General features: G+C 42.1%; 1 protein-coding gene and 1 long non-coding RNA gene across 3 annotated transcripts in view; one reads left to right on the top strand and one right to left on the bottom strand.

The window, feature by feature from the left end:
* The window catches only part of PAPLN (papilin, proteoglycan like sulfated glycoprotein), a 105262-nt gene that overhangs the window by 16505 nt on the left and 61935 nt on the right, over window positions 1-26822 (top strand). For both annotated transcript variants that reach the window (XM_081936977.1, XM_081936976.1), the window contains exons 3-5: window positions 9243-9358; window positions 17188-17248; window positions 19026-19128. In XM_081936977.1, coding sequence (XP_081793103.1) covers window positions 9243-9358; window positions 17188-17248; window positions 19026-19128 — 280 coding nt within the window. The remainder of the gene's footprint in view (window positions 1-9242; window positions 9359-17187; window positions 17249-19025; window positions 19129-26822) is intronic.
* LOC309383922 overlaps window positions 26690-26822 on the bottom strand; it is a 30920-nt gene continuing 30787 nt past the window's right edge. The window contains exon 3 of the long non-coding RNA XR_014173942.1: window positions 26690-26799. This is a non-coding gene — a long non-coding RNA (uncharacterized lncRNA). The remainder of the gene's footprint in view (window positions 26800-26822) is intronic.

Here is a 26822-nt window from a genome sequence, read left to right as displayed (position 1 = left end):
GCAGACTGGCAACTGGTTGGTGGCGGTTCTGTTGGAGTGAGAGAGAAAGTAGTTTGTGTTTTTTGGAGGAACTAAACTGACCTGAAGCAGCCCAAGGCAAATAGAAGAGTTATTGTTTTCCAGAAGTAGGACTCACAAAAAGAAGTGGTGGAGGAACAGGAGTGGTAGAAGAATTGAGAAGAGTGATATAGTAAATAGGGTGTACTAGTTTTGAGTCCTTGTGGATATTGCCTAGAGGCCAGGTGGGGTTGTTTTGGTACTCTGAAGTTTTGGAGCTCACTGACCTGGGTATGTATAAAAGAACCTGTGACATGGAGCTAAACTTACATGTTGCCAACTATTGAATATGGAAAGCCAACAATTTTCCGATTTGTAACTTTGTAGTATACATATATGGCACCTTTGGTTAGATGGACTAATAGAACTATAGTATGTCTGAAAACAAATATTGGTTAGAAAGCTGTGGAATATAATGACTAATAAAAACATTTCTCATCTGCATTACCATGCTAATGGGGAAATCTAATATTTTAAAAAATGAGAAAATAATATGGATAAATTGAATGAAAGCTGTGACATTGACTTTAGACCAATTAATTGATAATGAATATGAATTTTTAACATATGCTGGGCTGAGAGACAGACATCTATCAAATGTAACTCAGTGGCAATGTTTACCGCTACAACACTTAATATTGTCAGCATTTTCAGCAGAGATATTAGAGCAACTGATTAAATCTTTCAAAATTAAAAAACCTGCTATTTCTTTTTTATTTATTTATTTATTTATTTATTAGATTTCTAGACCGCCCCCTCTCCCCGAAGGGACTCGGGGCGGTGCACAGGTATAAATTTAAAAAACCATACAAACAATAGTATACATAGCTAAAATTAGATTAAATAGCCCCTGTACAAATTTATAAAAATTAAAAAACTTCGACCATAAAACCAATCATAAAAATTTAAAAATAAAACTGAGGTGGGAAAGCTGGAATTAGGCCAGGCCGGCTAGCTGAAACAGGTGGGTTTTGAGTTTCTGACGGAAGGAGCGGAATTTTATATTTAATTTATAGATATTTATATCTATTTTATAGATATTTGTTATTAATAAATCATGTAATGGTGGAGGAAGGAGTAAAATAAAGAATTAGATATTCCTATTTTATCTAGACAGTGGGAAAGTACTCTTCTATAACAAGAGCATCAATTGATCTTAATTTACATGTTATACAAGAAAAAATAATATATAGATTTTAGGAAATTTCCCTTTATAGGAAAGAATTGCCCCATTGTTAATTGGTACTAGGAGGTGTGATGAGTACCAAATAAATTTTCCCCATAAGGAATAATGTAGTGAGTTACAAAGCACCAGACACTGACAAGTTCTAACTTAAGCACTAAATATCAAACAAATGAATCCCGGGACAAAATTTTCATGTCAGGATGCGTTGAGAACCAAATTCAATGAGTTTCAAAGCAGTTAAGTACCAAGGTACCACTGTATCTGATTTCTCCTGCAGCCACTTCAAAATGGCCATAGAAGACAGTAACCAAGTAGGGGGCACATGTCCACAGCAACATGATGTAGCTGATATCACCTGGGCCAGTCCAGCCCTTGAGTATTTCATCAAGCAAATCATCAATGGAGCATCTTAATCGAACCCATGGTAGAATCTGTGTTGGGAGAGCAGAGAAAGCTGTATTTTTAAAATCTCAAATAGTTGAGGCTGACTTTAAGTTACTTCCCCTGTGGACCTTGTAAGTTATGAAGGCAAACTCATAAGGATATCTCATATCAGCACATTTGTACTATCTTATTGGAAAGGCAAAAGGATAATGCCTTAAGCTTTCCTATCAATGAGCTATGAATGAGATGGAGACTACGCTGTGTAAAGAATGGGAGAAATTATTGTTTTCAAGAAAGAGTGATGGAATAGCTAAGTGCAAGTGGGAATTCACTCTCAGTGAAAGTGGCATAACTAGCAGACACTTTTTGTTGTAAAATTACAGGTAAATTAAGAAGGTTAGGATTAGATGACTCATTCTTATTTTATCCTCCAGACAGAAGGAGAAGACAAGGTAGATATCAATGAAAAACAACAAAAGTGCTTCTCTAAGACACAGACTTTTGCTTTCTAGTAAGATAAACCTAGGATCACTCACCCCATTATGCCACAGTGCTTTGCTTGGTTTTAGCTTAGCGCAGTGTATGAATCCAACTACTGTGAGTTACAGACTATTGTCTATGACTTAGTGTTTTGTCTGAACCCATTCGTTGTTCCATTCTTTATGGATTAAATAAGCAATGATTTAGCATAGTTATGAGTCAGTCTGGCTCACTCTTCTTAAGATTTTGTGTGAGACTATTTGTTTGGAATGGTTAGGAATTGTGTGCCTTCAGTTGTGCTTAGCTGCCTTTAAAAACAAAAAGCAGGAATTACAAAATGGCATAACATGTCTTTCTGAAGTAAATCATGCTTTGCTGCATCCTTGACAGAATCAAGCCAAATATTGAATACCCAAGCAATTGCTTCTTAGTACATATTTATTTACCATATAAGGGATACTTCTACATGGAGCTGAAATGGAAAATGTCAAGTTTAGAATGAACAGTTTCTGAGCACTTCCACACAAGGGCTTTGCACTGGTCCAAAACCACTCTAGATCTGCATCGTTCACATGATGCTGGCTGGTTTGGCAATTTGGCTCTGCTGCAATTTATTAAAAACTGATTGGATCTGTCTGGCTCACCACAAATAACAGGCCAAGAATGAACCCTACAGGAAAGCTATGGCTATCTTTATTGAGATTGGTATAATAACAGACTCTTACAAGTCTGATTGTGCTGTGCGATCTCCTTTCCTAATTTATTATACCCATGTGAATTAGGCATCCATCTGAGCTGCTTTCACCTATTATGATGATGATGATGATGATGATGATGATGATGATGATGATGATGATGATGAAATTTAGCCTTATTTTTCTCATCACCTTGGTAACAGATCTAGCCTAGCCAAGGTCATTTTCCTTATGCTCTGCAGGACCAGAGCTTATTGTCTGGATGCCTGGACTGTTTTATTTCAATGACAATATTGGGATTCTTTGGAGGAGTGATGTGGTGGCCTAGAGGTGGAGTTCTCACCTCACAATCAGGAGGCTGTAAATTCAATCCTAGGTAGAGGCATATATTTCTCTCTCTGGGCACACTGAGACTGCGCTGAACAAATGCACTGCTGAACAAAACTCCATATTGGTGACAGGAAGGACATCCGGCTATTAAAACATTCTGCTAGCTCCATTCAGTTGCCAGACTCCAGATTATGGGGTTGCTAAATGAAGATGATTGTGATTGTGTTTCTTTGGAATTTGCGGGTAGTCTCCACAGGTGAAATACTTAACTCATCTCCAAGTCCTGCTTATCGCTCCAATTACCTTAGAGGTGTGATGGCGAACCTATGGCACACGTGCCACAGGTGGCACGCGGAGCCATTTATTAGGGCACTCGAGGCGTTGCTCCAGTGTGCATGTGTGTGCTGGCCAGCTGACTTCAGTCTTCATTTTTGGCTGTTTTTCGCCCTCCGGAGGCTTTCCTGAAGCCTCCAGAGGGCGAAAAACAATCCAACGTGCAAACCGGAAGTTCGGGAATGGACTTCTGGGTTGCCGTAGGGCCATTTTTCACCCTCCAGAGGCTTCAGGGAAGCTTCCTGAAGCCTCCGGAGGGCCTGCAAGGTGGGTGGGGGAGGCCATTTTTGCCTTCACCAGGCTCCTAGAAAGCCTCTAAAGCCTGGGGAGGGCAAAAACGGATCCATCATGGGCCAAAAGCGAGGAGGAGAATGGCTGTTGCACATGCATGTGCGTGGGGCGTCGCACACATAGAATTATGGGTGTGGGCATGCCCGCGCATGACCCCCTGTGCTCCCCCGCTTTTGGCATACGATGGGAAAAAGGTTAGTGATTACTGCCTTAGAGGATCTTGTTTGTGTTGCTTCCTTTCCAATGCAGCACACATGTGTGAAACAGACAGTATCTTATCAATTGCTCATCACAACTCACAGGAGAAATTTACATGTAACATGTAGCAGATTGAATTGTTTTGCTCACATACATACAACATTGGAAGAACTATTGATCATGCTGATCTCTCCATGCTCTCTGTATTTTGAAGTTAAGCAGAAGTTAGGACAATAGCAGAACAGCTTCCTTGAAAGTTTGGAGTAACTGAAAGTGGAAACAGTAATGATAGAACAATTCTGGCAGGAATAAGATCGCATTATTTTAATATTCCTCCATTTTTTAAAAAAGTTTTTCTCCCAACAAAAGGGGTTCTTCCCAATTTCAACTTTTTCCTTTATTCAAGCAGAATAATGCATCAACTTTATCTTGGTATCAGCTTATAGAAAATTCAGTTATGAGAATTGTCCCTGAAGACAATCAGTGACCTCAACTAAACTTCCTGGCTTCTCTATAGGGCTCTGTGTGTAGGGCAGGCAGAAATAGTTAAGAGAATTTGCTGCATGCAGTCCTGGGACTGATTGACTACTTTGAATTATTGTAATTTTCTAGGCACTAACTAGTCTACACTTGACCTATGAAAATTAATACATTGTTATGTAATATGCTGCTCCTTTCCTGCCCCATCATCTGTTTCATCCTCACTTTCATCATTTTATTGACCTTTCCTTGCCAGCAGATTCCTGTTTTGTGCAAGTATCTTTCCAGAACCTCTTGATAACTCATGGAGTTATTATGCATTTTACATATGCTTACTGTCTTTCATCTTGAAAGCTTTTAACAAACCAGCTGCTGTCAGTGAATCAGTAGTTACAGAAATGATGGATTTCTTTACAATTGAAATGCTTTGAGCATTGTCTATACACATTTATTGACTCCATTTTAAGCTGATGGCAATGAGTGAATTTCATAACTTTATATAAAGACTAGATAAGGTGCTTTACTGGGTACCTAATCAACCTTTTGTACATAAACTCCCATATCTCTTTGTGGCAAAGCTTTTAAGGCCTTAGCCCAGATCATAGTCTAGATGCCATCTAGGTCTGTTTGGCACCTGAAGAAACCTTTTACAAAATTCAAGTTTCTGGTTTTTTTTCTCAGCTAATGAAATATACTTGACATTTTACACCCCAAAATTCTACCATGGATGTCCATATTTGGAAAATAAAGCTCTTTCCAGTGCTGTCTATAATATAATGGTAGCTGCAAGTTAAAATGGGTTTAAAAAGAAATAAATAGAAGATTGCCCCATTAGCTGTTAGATACTTGTTTCAACTACAGTGGTTTCCACCAAGGTCCTCTGTTCCGGCGGGAGTATTGGTCGAAGGATCTGACAGCTCCCTATAAAAGGGCTGCTGTCAGACTCGCTGGATTGTTCTTACTTGTTGTACTTAATAAAGAGCTGTTGTTGCCTTTAGCCTTGTGTGCCTTTCCATTACCCGATCTAACATTAGCCATACTTGCTAAATAGAAATTCAGTTTACACTCAGAAATTAGTATCTCTAAATACCAAAAAAATGATATCAAATAGTGAAGTTAGGCTATTACATTTGTATCCTATTTATAGGAGTTTAACAGGCATCTTCTCACCACTGTTGGCAATTGGCTATACTGTATGTAGCCCTTCTAGTGTTAACTTCCCATGTTCTCAAGAATGAATATTTTCCTGTGAGTTTAAACCTACTCAGGGGTGGAGTGGAAAAAAATATTTATTATCATTTTATCCAGGTCTGACATGCTAAAAATAATCACCAATCGAGGTGTTGGCCATTAGCACATACCTCTGTTATTTTCCATGTAGCAGCCATGAGGAAGCACGAACAGATTCTGGGCCTTGAGAAAGTTTAGCTTTTTCTTTCTCTGCCAAAGTTTCAACAACAACAACAACAGAATGCCTCTTGAAATATGTTATTTGTATTTCAAGGGAAGGTTACATTGGTGCCAGTGAGGGATTTCTTTGAACTTTATAATTTTTTGTGTTGTACCACCTGCTGTCTGGAACAATCTTTCCCCAAATCCCCATTTTCATTTGTTAGACTTTAGGAAAGCTTTAAAAACATGGTTTCTCCCTTCCCCTGCATTGGGTCAGGATGCAGGATGGCGTCATCTTTGCTATTGTTGGCTTTAAGGTTAAATTTGGCTCCTATTTGTGAGTTGGACTAAAACGTCTAAAACTGTAGGATTAGAATACCCGCCAGTCACGCCAAAGGGAATTACATTGTATTGAAATCTACAGCCTCTTGGCGTTTTTTAGGATCCTGCACCTGGGCCTGCAGATTAAGATTCAAGCCAGCTTCATAATCTTTTACCAGCTGTTCAGCTTGTACCAGAACAAAATACGCTTGTTTGGTCACTGCAGAACTGCTCGTCCTTTTGACCCAATGTTACAAAAGATTGAATGAAATCATGATTAACAGTCCAGTAAATGGTGCCTTTCCTATACAACATAGAAGATCACTCTTCATAAAATTTACCTCATATGGGTTTATAGTGAGAACAAAAAAGGAACTAGTTCTTTATAGAAATAATTTTTTTTAAAGGATTAAAAGAGAGCATGCACATCAGTGGTGGGATTCAAATAATTTAACAACCGCTTCTCTGCCCTAATGACAAGCTGGGTAGGCGTGTCTAAGTGGTCATGTGTCCGGGTGGGCATTGCCAACTCAACATCACTCATGTCGATGGGCGCTTCGCCTTAGCTGTTACGATGTAATAAGGGTTAACCGGAGAGGCAGTTTCTATAAGCAGGGTTTTAAGTATTTAAGTAGGAAAAAGACTGAGGCAGAATCGTAAAAGCTAACTCGTTTATTAACAGAACTAACTGACTGGAACGAACAACACTGAACTCATCTGACAGCTATTTATAGGTGTAGCTGTCAGATGGGGAACCAATGGGAAGTGAGTATTTCTCCCGCCGGCTGGCAGGCGCGCCTGGGCCAATCAGAGGCGCTTATCCGAACGCCATCTGGTGGCCGAGGCTGGTAGGACATAACACCAGGCGATAAAGATTAGGCTAGAAACAACACCAGAATGTTTCCTTCCTGCCTTCCTTACAGGATTAGCCCTGTAAAGTGAGGAAAAAACCAAAAAGAAATTTCTTCCAACAACCGGTTCTCTGAACTGCTTAGAAAGTTAACAACCGCTTCTCCCGAACAGGTGCGAACCGGCTGAATTCCACCATTGATGCACATATACCCATTATCACAATATTCCCTTCCAGGGTAAGATACATTATCGAAGGCTTAGGAAAGGAATAGTAAGCTGAAAAAATAAAATTTGGTAAAGGAAAAATGGAAATCTGGCCACATTTAGTTTATATCAACATCTTTCCCTATTCTTCTCAATACTTTTCTGTCCTTGCAGCCTCTTCTTGCTTCCACCTTCATTCATTTCTCAATGATCTCTTGAAGAACAAACATTCTGTTCTGCATCCAGCTATCCTTGCTAAAGCTGCACTGGTTTTTCTATAAGGTATTCATTCTTACTTTCTTTGCAATCAGAATTCTGCCAGACACCTTCGCAGGCACGCTTGAAAAATTAATCCCTCTCTGCTTTTTCCATTCCTTCTGGCTAAAGATACCACAGCGGCCTTCTTCCAATTGTCGGGCACAAATACAGTCTTCACCCACACAATTAAGCAAGTAGTGCAGTCACTCCATAAAAATCCCATAAGCAAGTTTTCATGTTTCTCCAGTTATATCATCTGCACCTGTAGTTTTACCATTTTTTATTAACCTGACAGCGCTTACAGCTTGCTTTTCATCCATTATTTCTCGGATACCAGGATGCCATCATCCCTTCAGGTCTGTTGTATTGCAATTCATTTTGTTATTCATAACAAAATGTTATGTTCCCAGGCCAACTTTTTACTATTTTTAAGCCTGTTCTACATTTCCTCTGCTTGTTTCAATCTTACCCTGTCCTTGCTCTTTGAACACATTTTTGCAAATGTTTTCTGTATTTATATGCATTATACAAGGTATTCCCTCATTTTTATAATGGTCACTCCTATAACTGCATGCTTGTCTCATGTACAGACTCTTTCATTTCTTCATTCCTCCAAATATACTTTTCATACTTCCCATTGGTGTAATTCCAAACCCTCCTGTGATTCCTATAATTTAATATTTTTCATTCTCTTAGAAGACAAGGATCAGATTAAAAAATCGGAGTCCACGCCAGAAATGTAATTTGAGAAAATGTCTCAGACATGTCCCTCTCTAGTTCTCATGAAGAAAAAGGGGGAAATGTAGGGAAGCACATTCAGACTTGCAAGATTCTGTTGCTATAAGCTTGTGCTAAAAGTAGTATCAGCTTGCACATCTTTGGTTTCCACGTTTGTTTACCTTGGAAGGCTGACAAAAAGAATGTCAAAAAGAACTTTAGTAGATAATCTGGTGTAGACACTACAGCTCACTATTTTAATTGTTTTTCAGATCCCCAGAAAGGCCCATATATCTTGCAAAAGTAATCAGGAATAGATGATTCTCTGAATTCTATGCCTTTCTTCAACTATCCCTTGGTAGATAGATGACTCTTTTTTGAATTGAAACATGATAAATCTTTTCCCTTCTCCCTGTTCTATGTGTACTGTATGTGTGCGTGTGGAAAAGTCTACAGGACAAATTGACTCTATGGCATGCGTTCCACAGGTGGCATACAGAGCCCTCTCTCTGGACACACAAGCTGTCATCCCAGCTTAGCTCCAATGCGCGTGCACATGTGCCTCCTGCCAGACAGCTGATTTTCTGGTCTCTGCTGTGCATGTGGGGGATGGGGTTCATGTGGGAGACACACATGCATGCGTGGGCAGCGCGAGTGTGGGGAGGGTGCAGCACCATGGCCTCTTTTTGGTCCCAAGAGGCTGCAGGGAGGCCTGCTAGGCCAAAAACAGGGCGCAGGGGGATTGCATGCACATGTGTGTGGGGGAGTGCAAGGGTGTCACACACGCATGCGCAGGGACGGGGCCACTCATGGTATCACACCTGCATTACATTATGGGTGTGGGCACGCAACGACAAAAAGATTAGCCATCTCTGGCTTAGATGACCCATCTCAAGTGCACACAAATGCCATTGTCACAAGAGGCTGCCATACCATTGAGAGACAAAAATAGGGATGAGACAAATGGTGTTGTTATTGTCCTTCAACCATATTGCATTGTTGTAAAGTATCTTTAAGATTCCAAAATGTTGACCCTCTTGCTGTCTAATGAATTGTTCTTACAGGCTCGAAAAGCAAAGAGGCAAAATGACTTCTGGGGCAGTTGGGGAGAATGGGGTGAATGCAGCCGGAGTTGTGGTGGAGGCATCAGTCTTCGGCAAAGGCACTGCTACTCACGGAGGTAATAACTGTTTCTTTACCATTCAGTTTTCTACACCTTAAGCTGTATCATTTACAAGAAAGGATAGAACAGATCTTGTATGGAAAATTAAGAAGAGTCTTATGAAACATTGGGCAGATTTCTGAGGCCAAAAGTTGCCTATCTATTTAATGGGAGGTGTCTTTGTCTTGTTTAGTTCCTAATGGTGCTTGTTTGGATTATATTTAAATATATTGGAGATCTGGATGATTGCAAGAAGTGACATGGGAATGAAATACATGAACTGGAGGATGTAAGCATCATATCCGAACTTAGTATTAAAAACAATAATATCTTGGTATTAATAAGGTCAGTAATGACCATCACATGGCATACTGATTATGTTTTCTTGATCAATAATATTTTGGATAAACCGATTAATTCGTAACTTTATTTAGCCTCTGCTTCAAGCCATTAGACATCTTTAGGTAAAGCTGTCGTCTTTCTCCACCTATCAGTAGTTTGAAAAGGAACAAGGTATTAACATCAATATTGGTTTTGTTGAAATGATTACAATTACAATTCTCTGAACAATTGACATTACACAAATACTCAAAGGTAATAGCAGCAAAACTTGTAATAGGATGCAATCTTTTATTTTGATTCTGGCCACAAGGGCAGAAATGGATTTGAGATAAACTACCGTATTTTTCAGAGTATAAGATGCACTGGAGTATAAGACGCAACAAGGTTTTGAAGAGGAATTTTTCTTTAAAAAAAGTTTTGGCACTCTGCAAACCTCCCAAAAATTGCGAAAACGCCCCCCCTTTTTAAAGGGCATAAATAGTCCTTAGGAGGCTTGTAGAGTGCTCCTGGGGGATTGGGGGGGGGGCAAAAACAAGCAAAAAATGGCCTGGTTTTTTCAAAAATGAGCCCATTTTTTTGTCCAAAAAAGGGGCATGGATAGCCTTTAGGAAGCTTATAGAGTGCTGCTAGAGGCTGGGGAAGCAAAAAATAGGCTGTTTTCCACTCATTTCTGACCTCCCCAGCCCCAGGAGCTCTTTGAAAGCCTTCTAAAAGCAATGCAGAGCCATTTTGGTGAAGGCGGAAGGGTTTCGGGAGGCAAAAAATGCCATATTCAGTGTATAAGATGCACCCAGATTTTCAGCCTCTTTTTTGAGGGAAAAAGGTGTGTCTTATACTCTGAAAAATATGGTATATTTCCACAGTTTTAGGTTGGAAAGTCCTTCTGAATTTTGCTCAAGATTGGCAATTTTGAAATCAGCAATATCCTGGAAGGATCAAAGGTTTTGTGCAGATGTTACCTTTCTGTTAAAAGAAGAAAGGTAGAGAGATGGAGGAGAAAAACTGATTATATGGGAAGATAGCACAAAAACATTTATTTTTTCCTCAGCAATTTGGATTTGATGACTTCCCGGGTCAGTGCCCATGTGAGGCTTGAAATAGCTTCCCACTCATCATGATGCTAGTCTTTTTCATGTTTTCCTTCCTTGATTTATTCCACACCAAAATTTCCAAGAATGAGCATGATTGTGATCATTGCCTAAGAATTCTAATTTAAATAATTAAAATTTATTTTTAAAGTGTTTATTCCATTGTAATTATACATTTGTAACATGCCTTGTAGTTTCATGGTAGAAAATTAATTTGGAAATTGTTTATGGCTCTTCCAGGTATAAATACCTTTACGATAACCAGATCTAAATCCTGAAAGAGTCTCCTGACTGCTACCAAACTGAAATTCTGGGTTAGTGCTGCTTTGTTTGTAGACATAGCAGAGACATTGTAAGCATGGCATTTTGCAGACACCAACAAAAGCCTAGATGTTACATCTATGTAGCAATAAAAATGCCTGAGCCTTGCGTGCTAAGGCAGGCAGAGCTGCACCCATTAGTGGCAATGTTCTGGAGGATATGTACTTGTCTTGTATAAACAAGGCCAGACATTAAAAGTGTTGAATGCTAACATAACAAATGTTTTTTTTAAAATCAGTTTGTCCTAAGGTATTGCGAAATTACTAGATATGCCTTCTAGATGAAAGTCTCTGCCATCATCTCTCTCTCTCTCTCTCTCTCTCTCTCTCTCTCTCTCTCTCTCACTCACTCACTCTCACTCTCTTTTAACCTTTAAATTTGCACAAACAGAGAATTTAAAACCAAGTCCCTCAATAATAACACGGCTGAAGATCTCACAGCTTTATTTTTGTAAACGTTGCTAGAAAGATCTGGTTTGGGGGAGGGTGGTTGTTTTTTTTCCCAAAAACTAGGGAGTGTCCCCTTCTTTTCATTTACTTGAAATCAAGTAGAAGTATGTTTGCTTACCTATGGAAAGAAAAGTTTAAATTGCTTCCACTGGAATCATAGAATCATAGGATTTGGAAGGGACCTTGGAGGTCTTCTAGTCCAATCCCTGGCCCAAGGCAGGAGTTCTTATTCCATCCAGGACAAATTGTTGTCCAATCTGTTGTTAAAAACCACTGGCAATGGAGCATCCACAACTCTGGGAGGCAAGATGTTTCACTAATTGTTCTCAGTGTCAGAAAGTTTCTCTTTAACTTCCATATTGGATCTTTCTCTACCTAGCTTCCACCCAGGGCTTCTTATCCTGCCTTCAGGTGCTTCAGCTCCCTCTTTCCTGTGACAGTCCTTCAAATATTTGAAAGTGCCTATCGTGCAGTGGTGGGTTCCGGATCCCGTTCCAACCGGTACAATTGGAACAGGTCCGGCAGCATCTACATGGACGCATGCAGTGTCTTAGCCCTTCCACAAGCCTCCACGATGCTCCAGCTGCTGAGTGGAGAATTGCGCAGGCGCTGTACGAAGACTTAAAATACCAGTAAGGAGCTCGGGCGGGCGCATGGGCCCTCCGGAGCACCGTACCAGAATGGTATCCGGTGCTCCGGGCAGGCTCCGGTATACCGGGGAGTACCGCCTGCAACCCACCACTGCTATCGTGTCACCCTAAGCCTTATCTTCGTTAGGTTAAACACCGCTAGTTCCCTTAGCACTTATCAGACAATTTAGCCTCCAAACCTCTTATTATATTTGTTCTTTTCTGCAATCTTTCTAGGGCCATGATGGCAAACCTATGGCACGCATGCCAGAGGTGGCAGTCAAAGCCCTCTTTGTGGGCACCTGCGCCATCTCCAGCTGCTCTTCTGATTTCTGGCTCGCATGTGGCTGTTTTTCAGCCTGTTATCAGGCTGTTTTTCGGGCCATTTTCAGGCCGTTTTCCAGGCTGTTTTCCAGGCCCCAAACACCCTGAAACACACCCAGCCCAGAAAACAGGCTGAAAATAGCCCCCCAAAGGGGCCAGAAAACAGGCATGCATGTGCCACCCAGCTGGTCTTTGGGTTTCCAGTGCTCTGAGACATGCACATGCACGCACATATGTACCATGTTGGGCACTAGATGCCAAAAAGGTTCGCCATCACTGTTCTAGGGCCTCAGTTTCTTTTTGGTATTGTGACCAGAACTGGACACAGTATTCCAAGTGTGGCCTTATTAGTGCAATGTAGAGCGATACTATCTCTTTTTATGTTCTTGATGCTATACCTCTGTTGATACAGCCTTAGGATATGCATTGTCTCTTTTGGCAGCTACACATACGGCTGACTCCTACTTAAGCAGTAGTCCACCAGGACACCTAAAACTCTGTCATAGGTATTACTGTTGGGCCAGGTATTGTCTTTTCTATACCTCTGCATTTGGTTTTCCTCCCTAAGTGCAGAACCTTACTTTTCTTATAGGATCCAACACTGAAGACTATCAAGATTCTTCTGACTCTTGAGTCTATCTTCCAAAGTGTTAGCAATTCCATCCAGCTTGGTGTCATCTTCAAATTTGATGAGGTCCTCTTCAATCCTTTCATGTAGGTCTAGATGAAGATGCTAAAGAACATTGGACTCAAGGCAGTGAAATACCCCACTGAATACTTCCCTGAATATAGATGTAGTTCCATTGAGTACCACACTCTGAGTGTGGTTAGTCAGTCAACTGCAAATCCATCTGGTGGTGACAATCAAAGTAATAAATTTGGTTTAATCAGGTCTGTGAAGAGTGTGGCACACACACCACACACATACATATAGGAGATTGCTGTGAGAAGAGGCTCTTGCAAGAAATACATTTCCCTATTCTGATAATTGAACAGTAAATTCCTAAATATATTTAGAAAAACAATTTTAAAAGTAACAATAAAAATGAACTTTTTAGAAAATATTGAGGAATGCTGGGTCAATTTTTTCCCAGTCTTTCAGCCAGCAAAGATGTACCAGATGTTTGCATAACTTCGACCTTCCAACTGAGAAAAATATTTTTTATAACTCAAAAGCTTATAATCATTGTTTAGTCCAGGGAAGAGTATTATTTTTCTGGTCCTATTATTATTATTAGACAATACAATACAATAGCAGAGTTGGAAGGGACCTTGGAGGTCTTCTAGTCCAACCCCCTGCCTAGGCAGGAAATCCTACACTGTTTCAGACAAATGGCTATCCAACATCTTCTTAAAGACTTCCAGTGTTGGGGCATTCACAACCTCTGGGAGCAAGCCGTTCCACTGATTAATTGTTCTAACTCTCAGGAAATTTCTCCTCAGTTCTAAGTTGCTTCTCTCCTTGATTAGCTTCCACCCATTGCTTCTTGTTCTACACTCAGATGCCTTGGAAAATAGCTTGACTCCCTCTTCTTTGTGGCAACCCCTGAGATATTGGAACACTGCTATCATGTCTCCCCTAGTCCTTCTTTTCATTAAACTAGACATACCCAGTTCCTGCAACTGTTCTTCATATGTTCTAGTCTCCAGTCCCCTAATCATCTTTGTTGCTCTTCTCTGCACTCTTTCTAGAGTTTCCACATCTTTTCTACATCGTGGCGACCAAAACTGAATGCATTATTATTATTATTATTATTATTATTATTATTATTATTATTATTATTATTATTATTATTGTTGTTGTTGTTGTTGTTGTTGTTGTTGTTGTTGTTGTTGTTGTTGTTATATATACTTTATTCATTAAACATGAATCTCAGCCAACTAAACATTCAAAAATGCATTACAAATACCAGTGACTGGTGCTAATGGTTGATACGGTTTGCTGCCAGAGTCCTAGGTATCAACCAAGTACCTTCTTAAAATATAAGATGTTCCGAGTAGCACAGTTTTCGGCAGTTCCGCTGGCGTTATTGCAGGAAGCTGCAATTTGTGGATGTATCTTGTAAAATTCTTGGACATGGTGCCAAGTGCCCCGATGACAATGGGTATCACTGTTACGTGCTTTATCCATAGCTGTGTAGTTTCAATGGCCAGATCGCGATATTTCATTTATTATGATGATGATGATGATGATGATGATGATGATGATGATGATGATGATGATGATGATGTGGTTAATCTTTAGTGAGATTCACAGCCTTTGGGGCTGGTTGGTAGCTCAACAGCTCGAGTCCTAACCAAGGACCTAGGAACTGTTAAGGTAACATCGGAGGATATAAGTTGTTCCAAGTAGGGTTGTTGTTGTTGGACCAATATTTGAGTGATGCCATTAGATCCACCAATACTGTAGGCAATCTGTCAACTAAAAAAATCCATTTTTCCATAGCAGAAGTGATGCCTTCAGGAAAGTCTTTGGATCCTGTCCAATAAGTAACCACTATGACCTTATTATAATAAAACGTGGATCAGCCTTCCCCAGACTGGGGAAATGATTACAAATACATCGGAACAGCAAATCCAGAATTCCCAGTTGTGTGGCCAAAGAAAGAAAGGCTCATGGTATCAAGAAAAGTCCAAAGATTTGACAGAGTATTTCCCAAAAGTGTGGCTCTAAATTCTCTTTTCTTGCCATAAGTGTCACTGACTTCAGTAAGATTTGCACATGCAGGAATCATACAAACCTGAATTCTTTCCAATATGTTCACCTGCCTTTTCAGCTAAAATTGGCATCAGAAGAAATTACATCATCCCTTCCCTGAAGCAAACACTGTACTTCCCACTGCAGTGAATTTACGCGATGGCAAGTACATTTAGTTCACTTTGCACAACATGCTTTTATGCAGCAGGAGTCTATTATGATCCATATCCTATTGTGCCTAGTGGTTTGTCCCCTAATGAATTTTGTCAGGAAAAAAATAGGAACTCTACTCCAGTCTGCCACGTATGGAGATTTACGGTCCTGATATCTTTTAAGCTTCTGTCATGAGTCAAGGTACTTGCAGATGAAAAACCTTACTTGGCAGCATCTTGTGCTCAAAGTTGAATAGGAGTGCAATTTCACAAGCCATTCCCAAATGGCTGGGCTGGAGATTAAATTACTCAGATCTTATGGGTGGGAATGAATTATGCAGCATTTCTTTATGGTTAATATATTAGTGAGATCACTTTGCCACTCGTTTGGGTTATTTAAATGTTACCCAGGGCTTCCAGAATGAAGTTCTTGTGTGACTAAGGTCACAATGTAAAAAGGTGGACAATTAAATCACACCTTGTCTGTCAGTTTGGTGCACAGAGAAAGAGTGACTCCTCCTCCCAAAAAACAGAAATAAGAACATCCTTGATATTCTCTGAATTTGCTTGTTTTCTTGCAGACATTTCATTACCCTAACTAGGTAACATCATCAGTCTAGAACAGTGATGGGGAACCTTTTTGTCCTCACGTGCTGAAATTGTGTGTGCACCCACCCACAATGCAATGTGCCTCACCCGCCTGTGCCTGCGCGCATGATCCCCCACATGCAGGGTTTTTTCCCTTTTCCCTAGGCTCCAGAGGCTTTCCTCAAGCCTCCGGGAGTGTGAAACAGGCTCCCCCAGGCTCCAGAGGCCAGCCGTCGCCCGTTGCTCTTCCGGTTTCCAACATGTGCATGCGCACCAGCCAACTGGTCTTTGTGCATGCATGAACATCAGAAACCAGAAGCTCAGCTTCCCAGCATGCACATGCATGCTGGGCAACTGCTCTTCCGGTTTCCAGTGCTCCAGCATGTGTGCCCTGGGGAGCTGCTCTTCCGGTTTCCAGTGCTCCCCCCTCCCCCCATGCATACGCACACTCCGGTTTCGGCACTCGGTGCCAAAAAGATTTGCCACCACTGATGTAGAGTATCTTGACAGATATCGGTTGTTGGAGTTGAGAGACAGCATCGACTATCCAAGAGTTTCACAGTTCTCTTGGTTCAAGCCTGCATTACAAATTGATAAACAGTGCTCCAATTAGAATTGTCAGTTCAGAAAACATAGGCAATTATTTTAATGAAGGAAGAATTCGAATTCAGTTGAATTTTTAAAGTGAATATTCGAGAAAAGAAAGAAGGATATTTCATCACTTCTTTCAACTGTAACAAACCACAGTGTGTTTGAAGCCTGGGAACATCACCTTTGAACCAGGATTCATCCCTTCATTTTACAGGATTATTGATTTCACTTTTTAAAAGGTAACCCTAACTTCTATCACTTGTAGAAATGGGGAGCAGAAGAAACTACAACACAGTCCTTTCAACAGTTCCAAAAAGGCTCCACACCCATTTGTTCCACTCAGGTGACCCTGATGACATAGATAAGCCTCCCGGTGACCTTAATGGCTCGCTAAAAGAATGCAAATGGCCAAAGAGCTGAAGAACCTTCTGGGATGAGAAGCAAAATGTCTTCAAAGAAAAACCAGAAAGTGCAATTGTCTCTTGAAAAAAGCATAGTTGGGACAACTATGACCTGGATGACTGAGAGTCTCCATCCACATGGAGCAGAAAAAAGTTTCTTGGCAACTACTTCCTTGTTAGAAATATTTATAATGATCTGGCAAAGTATGATTTGGGCATCACTAATCATTACAAGCTTTTGCTGATGGTTTTTGTGTATTTCAGGACAGATGGTGGATCCAGTTGCATAGGACCAGCCCAAAGTTATCGCTCATGCAACATTCAGGTAATATATTGGTTTGTTTCTTAAGATATTTATAAGTGTCTATTTATCATAAGCAAGTAATGAATGGGAGTTGGAAATCTGAATAATTTCAGTCATTTTATGGAACTAGATGATTGGGGCAAAGTCATCCAGAAAGCTTAATAATGGAAAATAAATATGAACCCAACTATCTTTGATCCAAAAATGCATTCACTACTCCCTACTAGTTTTAGTGGCATGCTGGTGATATTCTGTTTTTTTTATTATTATTATTTGTTTGTTAAACTCGTATGCTGCTTGACTCACAACAACAACTCATAACAATCAATTTATTTATCAAATTTGTATGGCTGCCCATCTCACTTAAACATGACTCTGGGCAGTGTGCATTAAAATAAACAGTTGAAAACAAATCCAGAACAACCATTAAAAATCATTAAATAAATATAAATAAGACAGTGAGAGAATGGACCAGCATTCACCCAGTGTAATCGGTTTGCAGCTCCCCATTTCTATGCGATACCCAAGCCTGCTTAAAAAACAATGATTTAAGAGATAGCAAATAGCATCAAGGCTAATGTCAGACCTGGAAGCCATCTTTTACCTTTGGAACTTCAGGCTCGCCACTATTCTGACCTAGGCTTCCTGAGAAAGCATAAATCACATTCTTAGTCCCAAAACCCTCTTTTATTTAAACAGCTGTGAATTATGGTCATTCACAGCCCATAATGATTCACAAACAGTCTGTGAAGAGTCCAACAGATGTCTGCTCAAGTTGCCGCAGTCTTTCAGGGTAATGTTGATAAGCATCCACCTTTATCTCCCTTGAAACACTGCCAGAGATCTAATTGCCAAATAGTTTTGCAAGGCCAAACGTAGCATGGAGTCAAATGGAGCTTTTCAGAGTTTGAACCAACCAGAATGAACTAATTGCTTCCTGCAAAGGCTCATGTCCAGTTGCTCCTCTTTTATGTCTTATAGGAGAGACCAATCATCTCTAAGCCTGACTCCCAAGTCATCCCTTTTTTCTTAATTGTTCTTGCTTTCTGGCAGCTCTGCGCATGTGCGCACTGGGAACAGGCTCCCCCTGTTCCTCTGTCTCCCTGATGTCAGGCTCCGGAGGCAGCACATAACTGCCAGATGGACCTGGCCCCCTCTCTGCTTCTGATGCAGAGCTCTCGTCCGAGCCTTCCCCAGACTCCAGGACTGGCCCATGTCCCTCCCCAACCTCCTCGCTGTCTGATTCTGCTGCCAGCTCTGAAGACCACAACAGCCACATTTTCTACTGTGGAAAAATGGGAGGGAGGGATTATGCAGAGTGTGGGTGATATAAAGTCAAAATTACATTCTTTCTCAGAAAGTCAAGGCCATCTTGCCTTGCAGCTGCAATGAGGTGAATGGAAGGCATCTCCAGTTTTGGATGGTGCCTAATTGGATCCAGTGATGGACATGTGGGTGCTTGGCAGGGACTGGAACTTTCTTTTGGGTGGGGAAAACCTGGAAACTTTCAGATTCGGGTTTTCCCAGATGTGCCAATATGGCATGTCTAATAAAATGGAACTTTGAGGAAGCTCAAGCCTCGGACTCTTCTTTCATTGGGCCTATTACTTGGAACCCTGACAGCTAAATTACAATAAATCAATAAAACATTTTTTTAAAAAACAAGAGAAGGTAGCACATAAGCAGCAGATCCTCACTTGGAGGAAAATACAGTAACTAAACTCTGGATTATTCTTTGAAATCAGTTGCTTTTTTGCTCCATGTCCTCTATTTTAGATTTTTCTCTTCTTTTCTATAGGACTGTCCTGAGGGCTCCAGAGATTTTCGAGCAGAACAGTGTGCCGAGTTTGATGGGACAGAATTTCAAGGGAAGAAGTACAAGTGGCTCCCTTACTATGGAGGTAGTTTATTGATTCCTATTGTTGACTCTTCATAGAAGGTGAAAGAAAATCTGGGGGAAAGGGGGAAAAATATTTGCTGAGATTTCTTGTCTGGGAACATTTATTTAAATTATTATTTAACCTGTCCTTCAGTTTAATAAGGAGAAGCAACATATTTTTACAAATATTAGTAATTTAATGTTTCCAAATATCAATTTGATTTTTACAAATTAAAAGTTAAATTGTAAAAATTGGAAAATGTAATTTTTTTAAAAAAAAATCTGGTGTTAGAATGAAAGATACATTCACAGAAAGGGGGAACAGAGTAGAGAAATGACGAAGGGAAAAGCATGATTGTATTCTAATTGTTAAACTGATCAGTGAAGAAATTTGGGGAAATAAAGGAATCACCCAATTTGGTTTCGCTCTTTTGGAATACAACTAGGTTTCAATTAGGGCAATTCATGAATCCCACAAAATAGTTGCATTATTAAAATTTGCACTATTGCAGGTTAGTAAGATAGAACCTAGAATAACAAGGTTGGAAGGAACCTTGGTGGTCTTCTATTCCAACCTCCTGCTCAAACAGGAGAATTTATACCTTATTATTATTCTAGGATAATATTACATATATATTATTGTATATTTATTGTATTTTATTATATATACTATAGAGATCCTGATTCCAGCTTTATGGAAATATGCAATGAAAATGTTTAATCATGTTTTTTATTTGTTTATTGATGCATATGACATTACATGTTACACATTACATTCTTTTCCTCTCTTAAATTTAAAGCTGTTTGCTCTCCTTAGAGCAGGGGTGTCCAAACTTGGGAACTTTAAGACTTGTGGACTTCAACTCCCAGAATTCCCCAGCCAGCATGGTTGGCTGGGGAATTCTGGGAGTTGAAGTCCACAAGTCTTAAAGTTCCCAAGTTTGGACACCCCTGCCTTAGAGGAATGTTGCTTTTGATTGCAATCCTCGGTCTTTATAGATGTTCTGTTTCTATCATTGAAGCACTTCTATTCCCTGTAGCTGTTTACAAACCACACAAAAAATGACGCAACTTTACATTTTTCTTTCCTTTGCATACCATTGATTCAGGCATTCCAAAATCTCATCCTATTTTAGAGTTGCTGTGACTCTGTTCAGTTGTACCCAGTTTTTGCTGTAATGTAATAATGACTTTTTTGAGCTTGTAGTGTTTTCATTGAAATGAATCTTTCTTTTTTCCATTTTGTGCACCAAAGATAAACAAGTAGAGTGTCTAAAATCCAGCAACATGGTCCTTCAATATTCCTTTCTCGGGTTGCAGAAAAATGGGTTAAAGTTGTGGGTTGGCTAGAAAATCTTCATGGTCATCCTTATCTGCCACTAAGCACTATATATAATTTTCCACTATGTATCCCATTCCATTGATTTTATATCCCCCTGCACATTCCAAACCAATAAAGTTGCAAGGGAGTTTCCATAATTGAGATCCTACCCTGCACAGAATATCATGAACCTGTCAGAGATTGGCCTGGACTTGCGACCATACAGATCACAATGTCTTAAAACTGACTGCTTCTGTCCTTACCATTGCTAAGACATGCTGCAATTTGCATAGATTGCCAACCTGGTCTATACCTTAAGAATCATTAATCATGATGTTATATCCAAATAAAACAACATGCAAAGTCCTACATATTTATTTATTTATTTTCATTCATTCATTCATTCAGCATATGGCATATCGTATATAGATGAGTAATATACACTACATTGCCAAAAGTATTCGCTCACCCATCCAAATAACCAGAATCAGGTGTTCCAATCACTTCCATGGCCACAGGTGTATAAAATCAAGTACCTAGGCATGCAGGCTGTTTTTACAAACGTTTGTGAAAGAATGGGTCGCTCTCAGGAGCTCAGTGAATTCCAGCGTGGAACTGTGATAGGATGCCACCTGCACAACAAATCCAGTCCTGAAATTTCCTCACTCCTAAATATTCCAGTCAACTGTCAGCTGTATTATAAGAACGTGGAAGTGTTTGGGAATGACAGCAACTCAGCCACGAAGTGGTAGGCCACGTAAACCCGTCCAACATCAGTGTGTGACCTCACAAATGCGCTTCTGGAAGAATGGTCAAAAATTCCCATAAACACACTCCTAAACCTTGTGGACAGCCTTCCCAGAAGAATTGAAGCTGTTATAGCTGCAAAGGGTGGACCGACGTCATATTGAACCCTATGGATTAGGAATGGGATGTCACTTACAGTAAGTTCATATGCGAGTAAAGGCAGGTGAGCGAATACTTTTGGCAATATAGTGTATATTACTATTTCACCTAGACTAGTAAAATACAATAAAATATGATTGTTAAAAAATGTTCAAATATCAATGTCTAGGCCTGTGATGGTGAACCTATGGCACACGGAGCCATATTTGGTGGCAGGCCAGCCGACAGCTCCAGAGCACATGTGTGGGACGAAAAACAGCCCCAACAGTCCAATTGGAAGTATGGAACTGATCCGTTTCTGGCTTCCGGAGGGCCTCTGGGGGCCGGGGGGAGGCTGTTTTCATCCTCCTCAGGCTTCAGGAAATCCTCGGGAGCCTGGGGAGGGGTTGCTGCACACACCTGCGTGGGGGTTGTGTGCACATGCACAGGTGGGCCGGGAGATTGAGTGGGCATGCACAAGCACATGATAGCATGGGTGCAATTTTGGCTTGCTGTAAGAAAAAGGGTTGCCATCACTGATCTAGGCCATCTAAGCATTGAAGTGCAGCATCATTTATATATTTTAAAACATCAGATACTGGATTGGTATATGCCCTCAGCTTACAGCCAGGTGTGATCTACAGCTGGACGTGGGACCCCTGCAGTCAAAATGAGGGAATGATACTATGCCCCATTTATACAGAGAGTCTCGCTAGACACTGTGCGAAAGTGTGAATCCTATTCAGGATCGTTCATTTGCTGATGTGAGAGTTCAAAGCCTGGCACTTTTTTTTGTGGCATCATCAGAGGTGGTATTCATCCAGTTTGGATGGATCAGTTCACCCAAGCTGGAAGTAAAAATTGCTGGTGGGCCTGCCAGCTAACAATCTATGCCATCCTATTTAAGCAAGTTTTCAAGTCACGTGCATGCTGCAAGCCGCGCACATGATCAAAGCACACACATTGAAGGCCGAGCGCATGTGTGGACATGCAAGCTTACATTTGCGAACTGGTAGGGAAAGTAAGTTAATACCAGCCCTGTGCATCATTTATATGTCTTTCTATGCCTGGGCATTCAGCGACCCACTTGGCTTTCCATTGGGAATTGGTGATAGTTATTGAGCAGGTGCCCGTACGGTTTTCCTGGATTTGAGTCTTCTGGCTGATAAATGAGGAAGGTTGGCATGCATCAGTAGTCTTACATTAAAAGATGCTACATTGAAGCCTCAGCTAACCAAAGCCATGATGAGTGGCAGGGATCAATATGCAGGGGACCCTGTATATTGATAATTATAATAATAAATGAAATGAAATGGAAATTTGCAATCTAGAATGGAAGAGGAATAAATGATAAAGAGCAGATATCAACAAATGGAAAGAAAGGAAAATAGATTTTTTGTAAGCTTGTGAAATAAGAGAAAGGGAAAGACTATAAAAGATTTAAGTAGAAATGATGTGATCTTGTGGAGTAGCATTAATTAATACATGCAGGGAAGTGAATGGGGAGTTTTAATTATGAATGAACGGGCTAAATGTATGTCAGAAAATATGAATTGGTCTCATTTTGATTCTTGTGGATGTCTACACAAAAAGGAGATATTTTGCTGATAATTACATGTTACACTCTAGTGAATGGTGATAATGAAAGAACCAGAGATGCATTTGGGGGGGGGGGATGCGCCACGCTTGGAATGAATGCAATCCAAAAGAAAGATTTGTTCTGCTAGCAGACATAAATGGCTGGGTGGGATAAGACATGTCAGTTGGTCTTACCTGAACTGCATGTCTTGAGGGTGGCATGGGAGCAGTCACTGATGGGTATTAACATTTGCCCAGAGAATGAGGTAAATCTGAGGACACTCCCTTTGCTCCTCCTTCTGACTCGCCAGATTAACCGATGGTCCAGTTGAAGTAAAACCTGGGAAGGAAGGGGCAGAGACCACCCAACTCCCTCCGAAGTCCCTGACTGACCTGTAACTAACCCAATTTAGGCCCTGGCGCAGAGCGCGCCTGATCGGCGGGAAGTGACTGCTCCCACGCCACCCTCGAGACATGCAGTTCAGGTAAGACCAACTGACAGTCTCCGAGGTGGGGCGTGGGAGGAGTCACTAATGGGACATACCAAAGCTAGATGTCCATGGGAGGGATCATTGGGCCTGAGTCACCCGAGAGTGTAGTACTCTCTGCAGGACCCTCCTCCCGAAGGATGCCTCAGCTGAGGCATACGCATCTAGCCGGTAGTGCCTGATGAAGGGTGATGGCGAGGACCAGGCAGCAGCCCTAAAGATGTCCTCGATGGGTGCCTGGGTGGCCCAGGCTGCAGAGGTAGCTGCACTCTGGGTGGAGTGTGCAGTGATCCCCACCAGCACCAGCAGCCCTCGAGCCTCATAGGCGTTGGAAATGGCTAACCTTATCCATCTGCTGATGGTGGTCGGGGAGACCTTGGCTCCCCGGGCCAAGGGATGGAAGGAAACAAAGAGACCACCTGAAGGCATCTGTGCACTTGAGGTAAATGCTCAGTGCCCTTCTTACGTCCAGACGGTGCCAGGACCTCTCTCTCTCCGAAGAGGGAGAAGGACAGAAATCCGGGATGATTACCTCCTGGGCTCTATGAAATGGTGAATTGACCTTAGGCATGAAGGCTGGATTGAGTCTCAGCACGACCCTGTTGCTATGGAAAATGCAGAGGTCCGCCCTGGTGGAAAGAGCATTAAGCTCAGACACCCTCCTGGGAGAGGTGATCACCACGAGGAAGACCACTTTGAGGGTTAGAAATTATAAGCTCACCTCCCTGAGGGGTTCAAAAGGTGCCTCCAGCAGCGCCTGGAGCACCGTGGGAAGGTCCACGGGGGGAAACGGTGAACCACTGGGGCCGGAGATCAGCTGACCCTCTGAGGAATCGTTTGATGACTGGGTGCTGGGATAGGGGTTGGGCGCCCACCCCTCCTAGGATGGTGGCCAGGGCAGAAACTTGCCTTCTGAGAGTACTGTGAGCTAGGCCTTTCTCCAGACCATCTTGGAGGAATTCCAGCACCTGAGGAACTGAGGCCGATGTTGGGTCTACCTGCGCAGACCGACACCAAGCCACAAAGGAAGTCCAGGTCACATCGGAGATGTGGGTAGTGGAATTCCTTCTAGCAGCCTCAATGGTCCCAATGACTCTAGTGGAGAATTGGGCCTCTCTTAGTTGCTCCCGCTCAAGTGCCAGGCAGTCAGATGGAGCCACTCTGTTTCTGGGTGCTCCTGGTTCCCCTGGCATAGGGCCACCTCCCCCCGAGGGATTCTCCAATGGGGCAGAATTGACATCTCCACTAGGTCCGCAAACCAGAGACGCCGTGGCCAGAAAGGGGCCACTAGGATTATCTCTGCCCTCTCTAACACTAGCTTCCTCAGAACCCCGGGAAGGAGGAGAAGAGGAGGGAAGGCGTAGAGAAGGCCCGACGGCTATCTGCAGCACAGGGAGTCGATGTCTGCGCCCCTTGTGTTGGGAACCGTGAGATGAACCTCGGAAGCTGGGTGTTCAACGGCAAGGTGAAGAGATCCACTGTCGGTCAGCTGAACCTCTGGCAGATCTGCTCGAAGATGTGGGGGTGAAGCTGCCACTCTCCGTGGTCTACTGTCTCCCTGCTAAGCCAGTCAATGTTCCCTCTAATTTTTTTTCAGTGTGAGCAGAAAAGTATAGTGTTTGAGAGGCACATTTTCATGCCTGAGCAGCACCTGAATTTTTTTCACAGGTGTCATCTAAGACAACAACGAAATCTGTATTATTTGAAACTCAAAAGTTATGTTTACTCAAGGTACCCGCTTAATTAAAAGTGTTATATAGTATCACTTAACAACGCTCCTGTTTAGCAACCAAAATGTTGGGTCAGAAACTCTGGCATTTGAAGCACGCAAGTCTTAAAGCTGTCAAGTTACAAGATCCTTGCATCCCTAACCCTTTAGGGAAAAAAACCCAAGGGGTCTTCAAACCTGACAGCTTGAAGACTTGTGGACTTCAACTCCCAGAACTCCTCCTCCAGTCATGTTGGCTCAGGAACTCTGGCATTGAAGCATGTAAGTCTTAAAGCTGTCAAGTTGCAAGACCCTTGCACCCCTAACCCTTTAGAATCCTGCAAATCTCTCGACTCAATTCTACAATACTGTCCCTACGCTCCTGTGAGAGGAAGACTTCACATTCCACCGAGTCAATAATGGTCCCCAAATGTTGGAGTCTAGTGGTGGGGACTAGATGGCTTTTCTCAAGGTTGACCAAGAAGCCCAGGGACCGGAAGGTGGAAATGGTGACACTGAGATCCCCTTCTGCTTGAGCTGCCGAGGAGGCTAGTACGAGGATATCATCCAGGTAGCAATGTAACTGAATCGGGATTGCACGAAGGTGGGCAGCAGCCACCGCTAGTACCTTGGTAAATGTTCTGGGGGCTGAGGCCAACCCAAAGGGAAGGGCCCTGTATTGGTAATGAGAACCCCCATATGATAACCTAAGGAACCTACGGTGATCAGGGGCAATCATGATGTGGAGATACACCTCCATGAGATCAATTGAGGCTAGGAAATCAGCTTGTCTGATCCACTCCAGGATGGACCTGAGGGATGCCATCTTAAATTTACGGTATATAATTCTGGAATTTAACAGTTTGATGTCCAGGATCTCTCTCCACCCCCCAAGCTCTTGGGAACCAGGAAGAGATTGGAATAAAATCCTGATTCTTTCTCCCCCTCCGGAACTGGCTCCCCTGCTTTGATATCCAGCAGGTGCCGAATGGCTTTGCGCATGAGGGAGCGCTTGACTGGGTTCTTGGAGGGGGGAAAAATCAGGAACCTATTCAGGGGGTGGGAGCGGAACTCCAACCGAAGCCCAAACCTGACTGTCTGGAGTACCCATGCATCCGAGTGATGTAACCCCAGCGGTCCGCAAACAAGGAAAGGTGGCCGCCGATCGGGTGATCCAGTCCCGAATCACTTAGTTCTGCGGAAGGGGCGGCTGCCCCCACCTAGAAAGGGCCACTTGCCAGTCTGTTGGAACTGTATCTGTCCCTGGAAAACTTCCTATCCCCTTGCCTGGGATACCTGGGGGCAGAGTACCTCTGCTGCTGGAAGTCCTGCTCAGGAAGTCGAAAGGAAGACCTCCTGGGGTAAGGCGCTGGCCGGTGTTCTGAACGCTTGGATGTAGACAGGAAGACCTTACGCTTGTTCCTGTCTTCAATGAGGATGGGATCCAAGGCCGAGCCGAATAACTTGTCTCCTGTGTAATCAGTCCCTGCCAAGTGCCATTTCGCCCAGGACTTTGCTTGCTAGTTGCGTAGCCACAGCAACCATCTGGATGCTACAGAGGAAGACAAGGTTCTGGAAGAATACTTTACTGCTTCCAGTGTGGCGTCCACCGAGAACTGGGTGGCCGCCATCAACTTCGTAATATCCTGAAGTAGTCTCATGTCCGACGCCGGAGTTCTATCTAGGAGTTGTTCCAGCCACAGCAGGGTGGACCTATTGAAAAAAGAGGCTGCTGC

Source organism: Natrix helvetica (genome assembly GCF_964273705.1).
Source record: "Natrix helvetica genome assembly, chromosome: 1".
Lineage (NCBI taxonomy): Eukaryota > Metazoa > Chordata > Lepidosauria > Squamata > Natricidae > Natrix > Natrix helvetica.
This window is presented reverse-complemented; position numbering and strand designations above follow the sequence as displayed.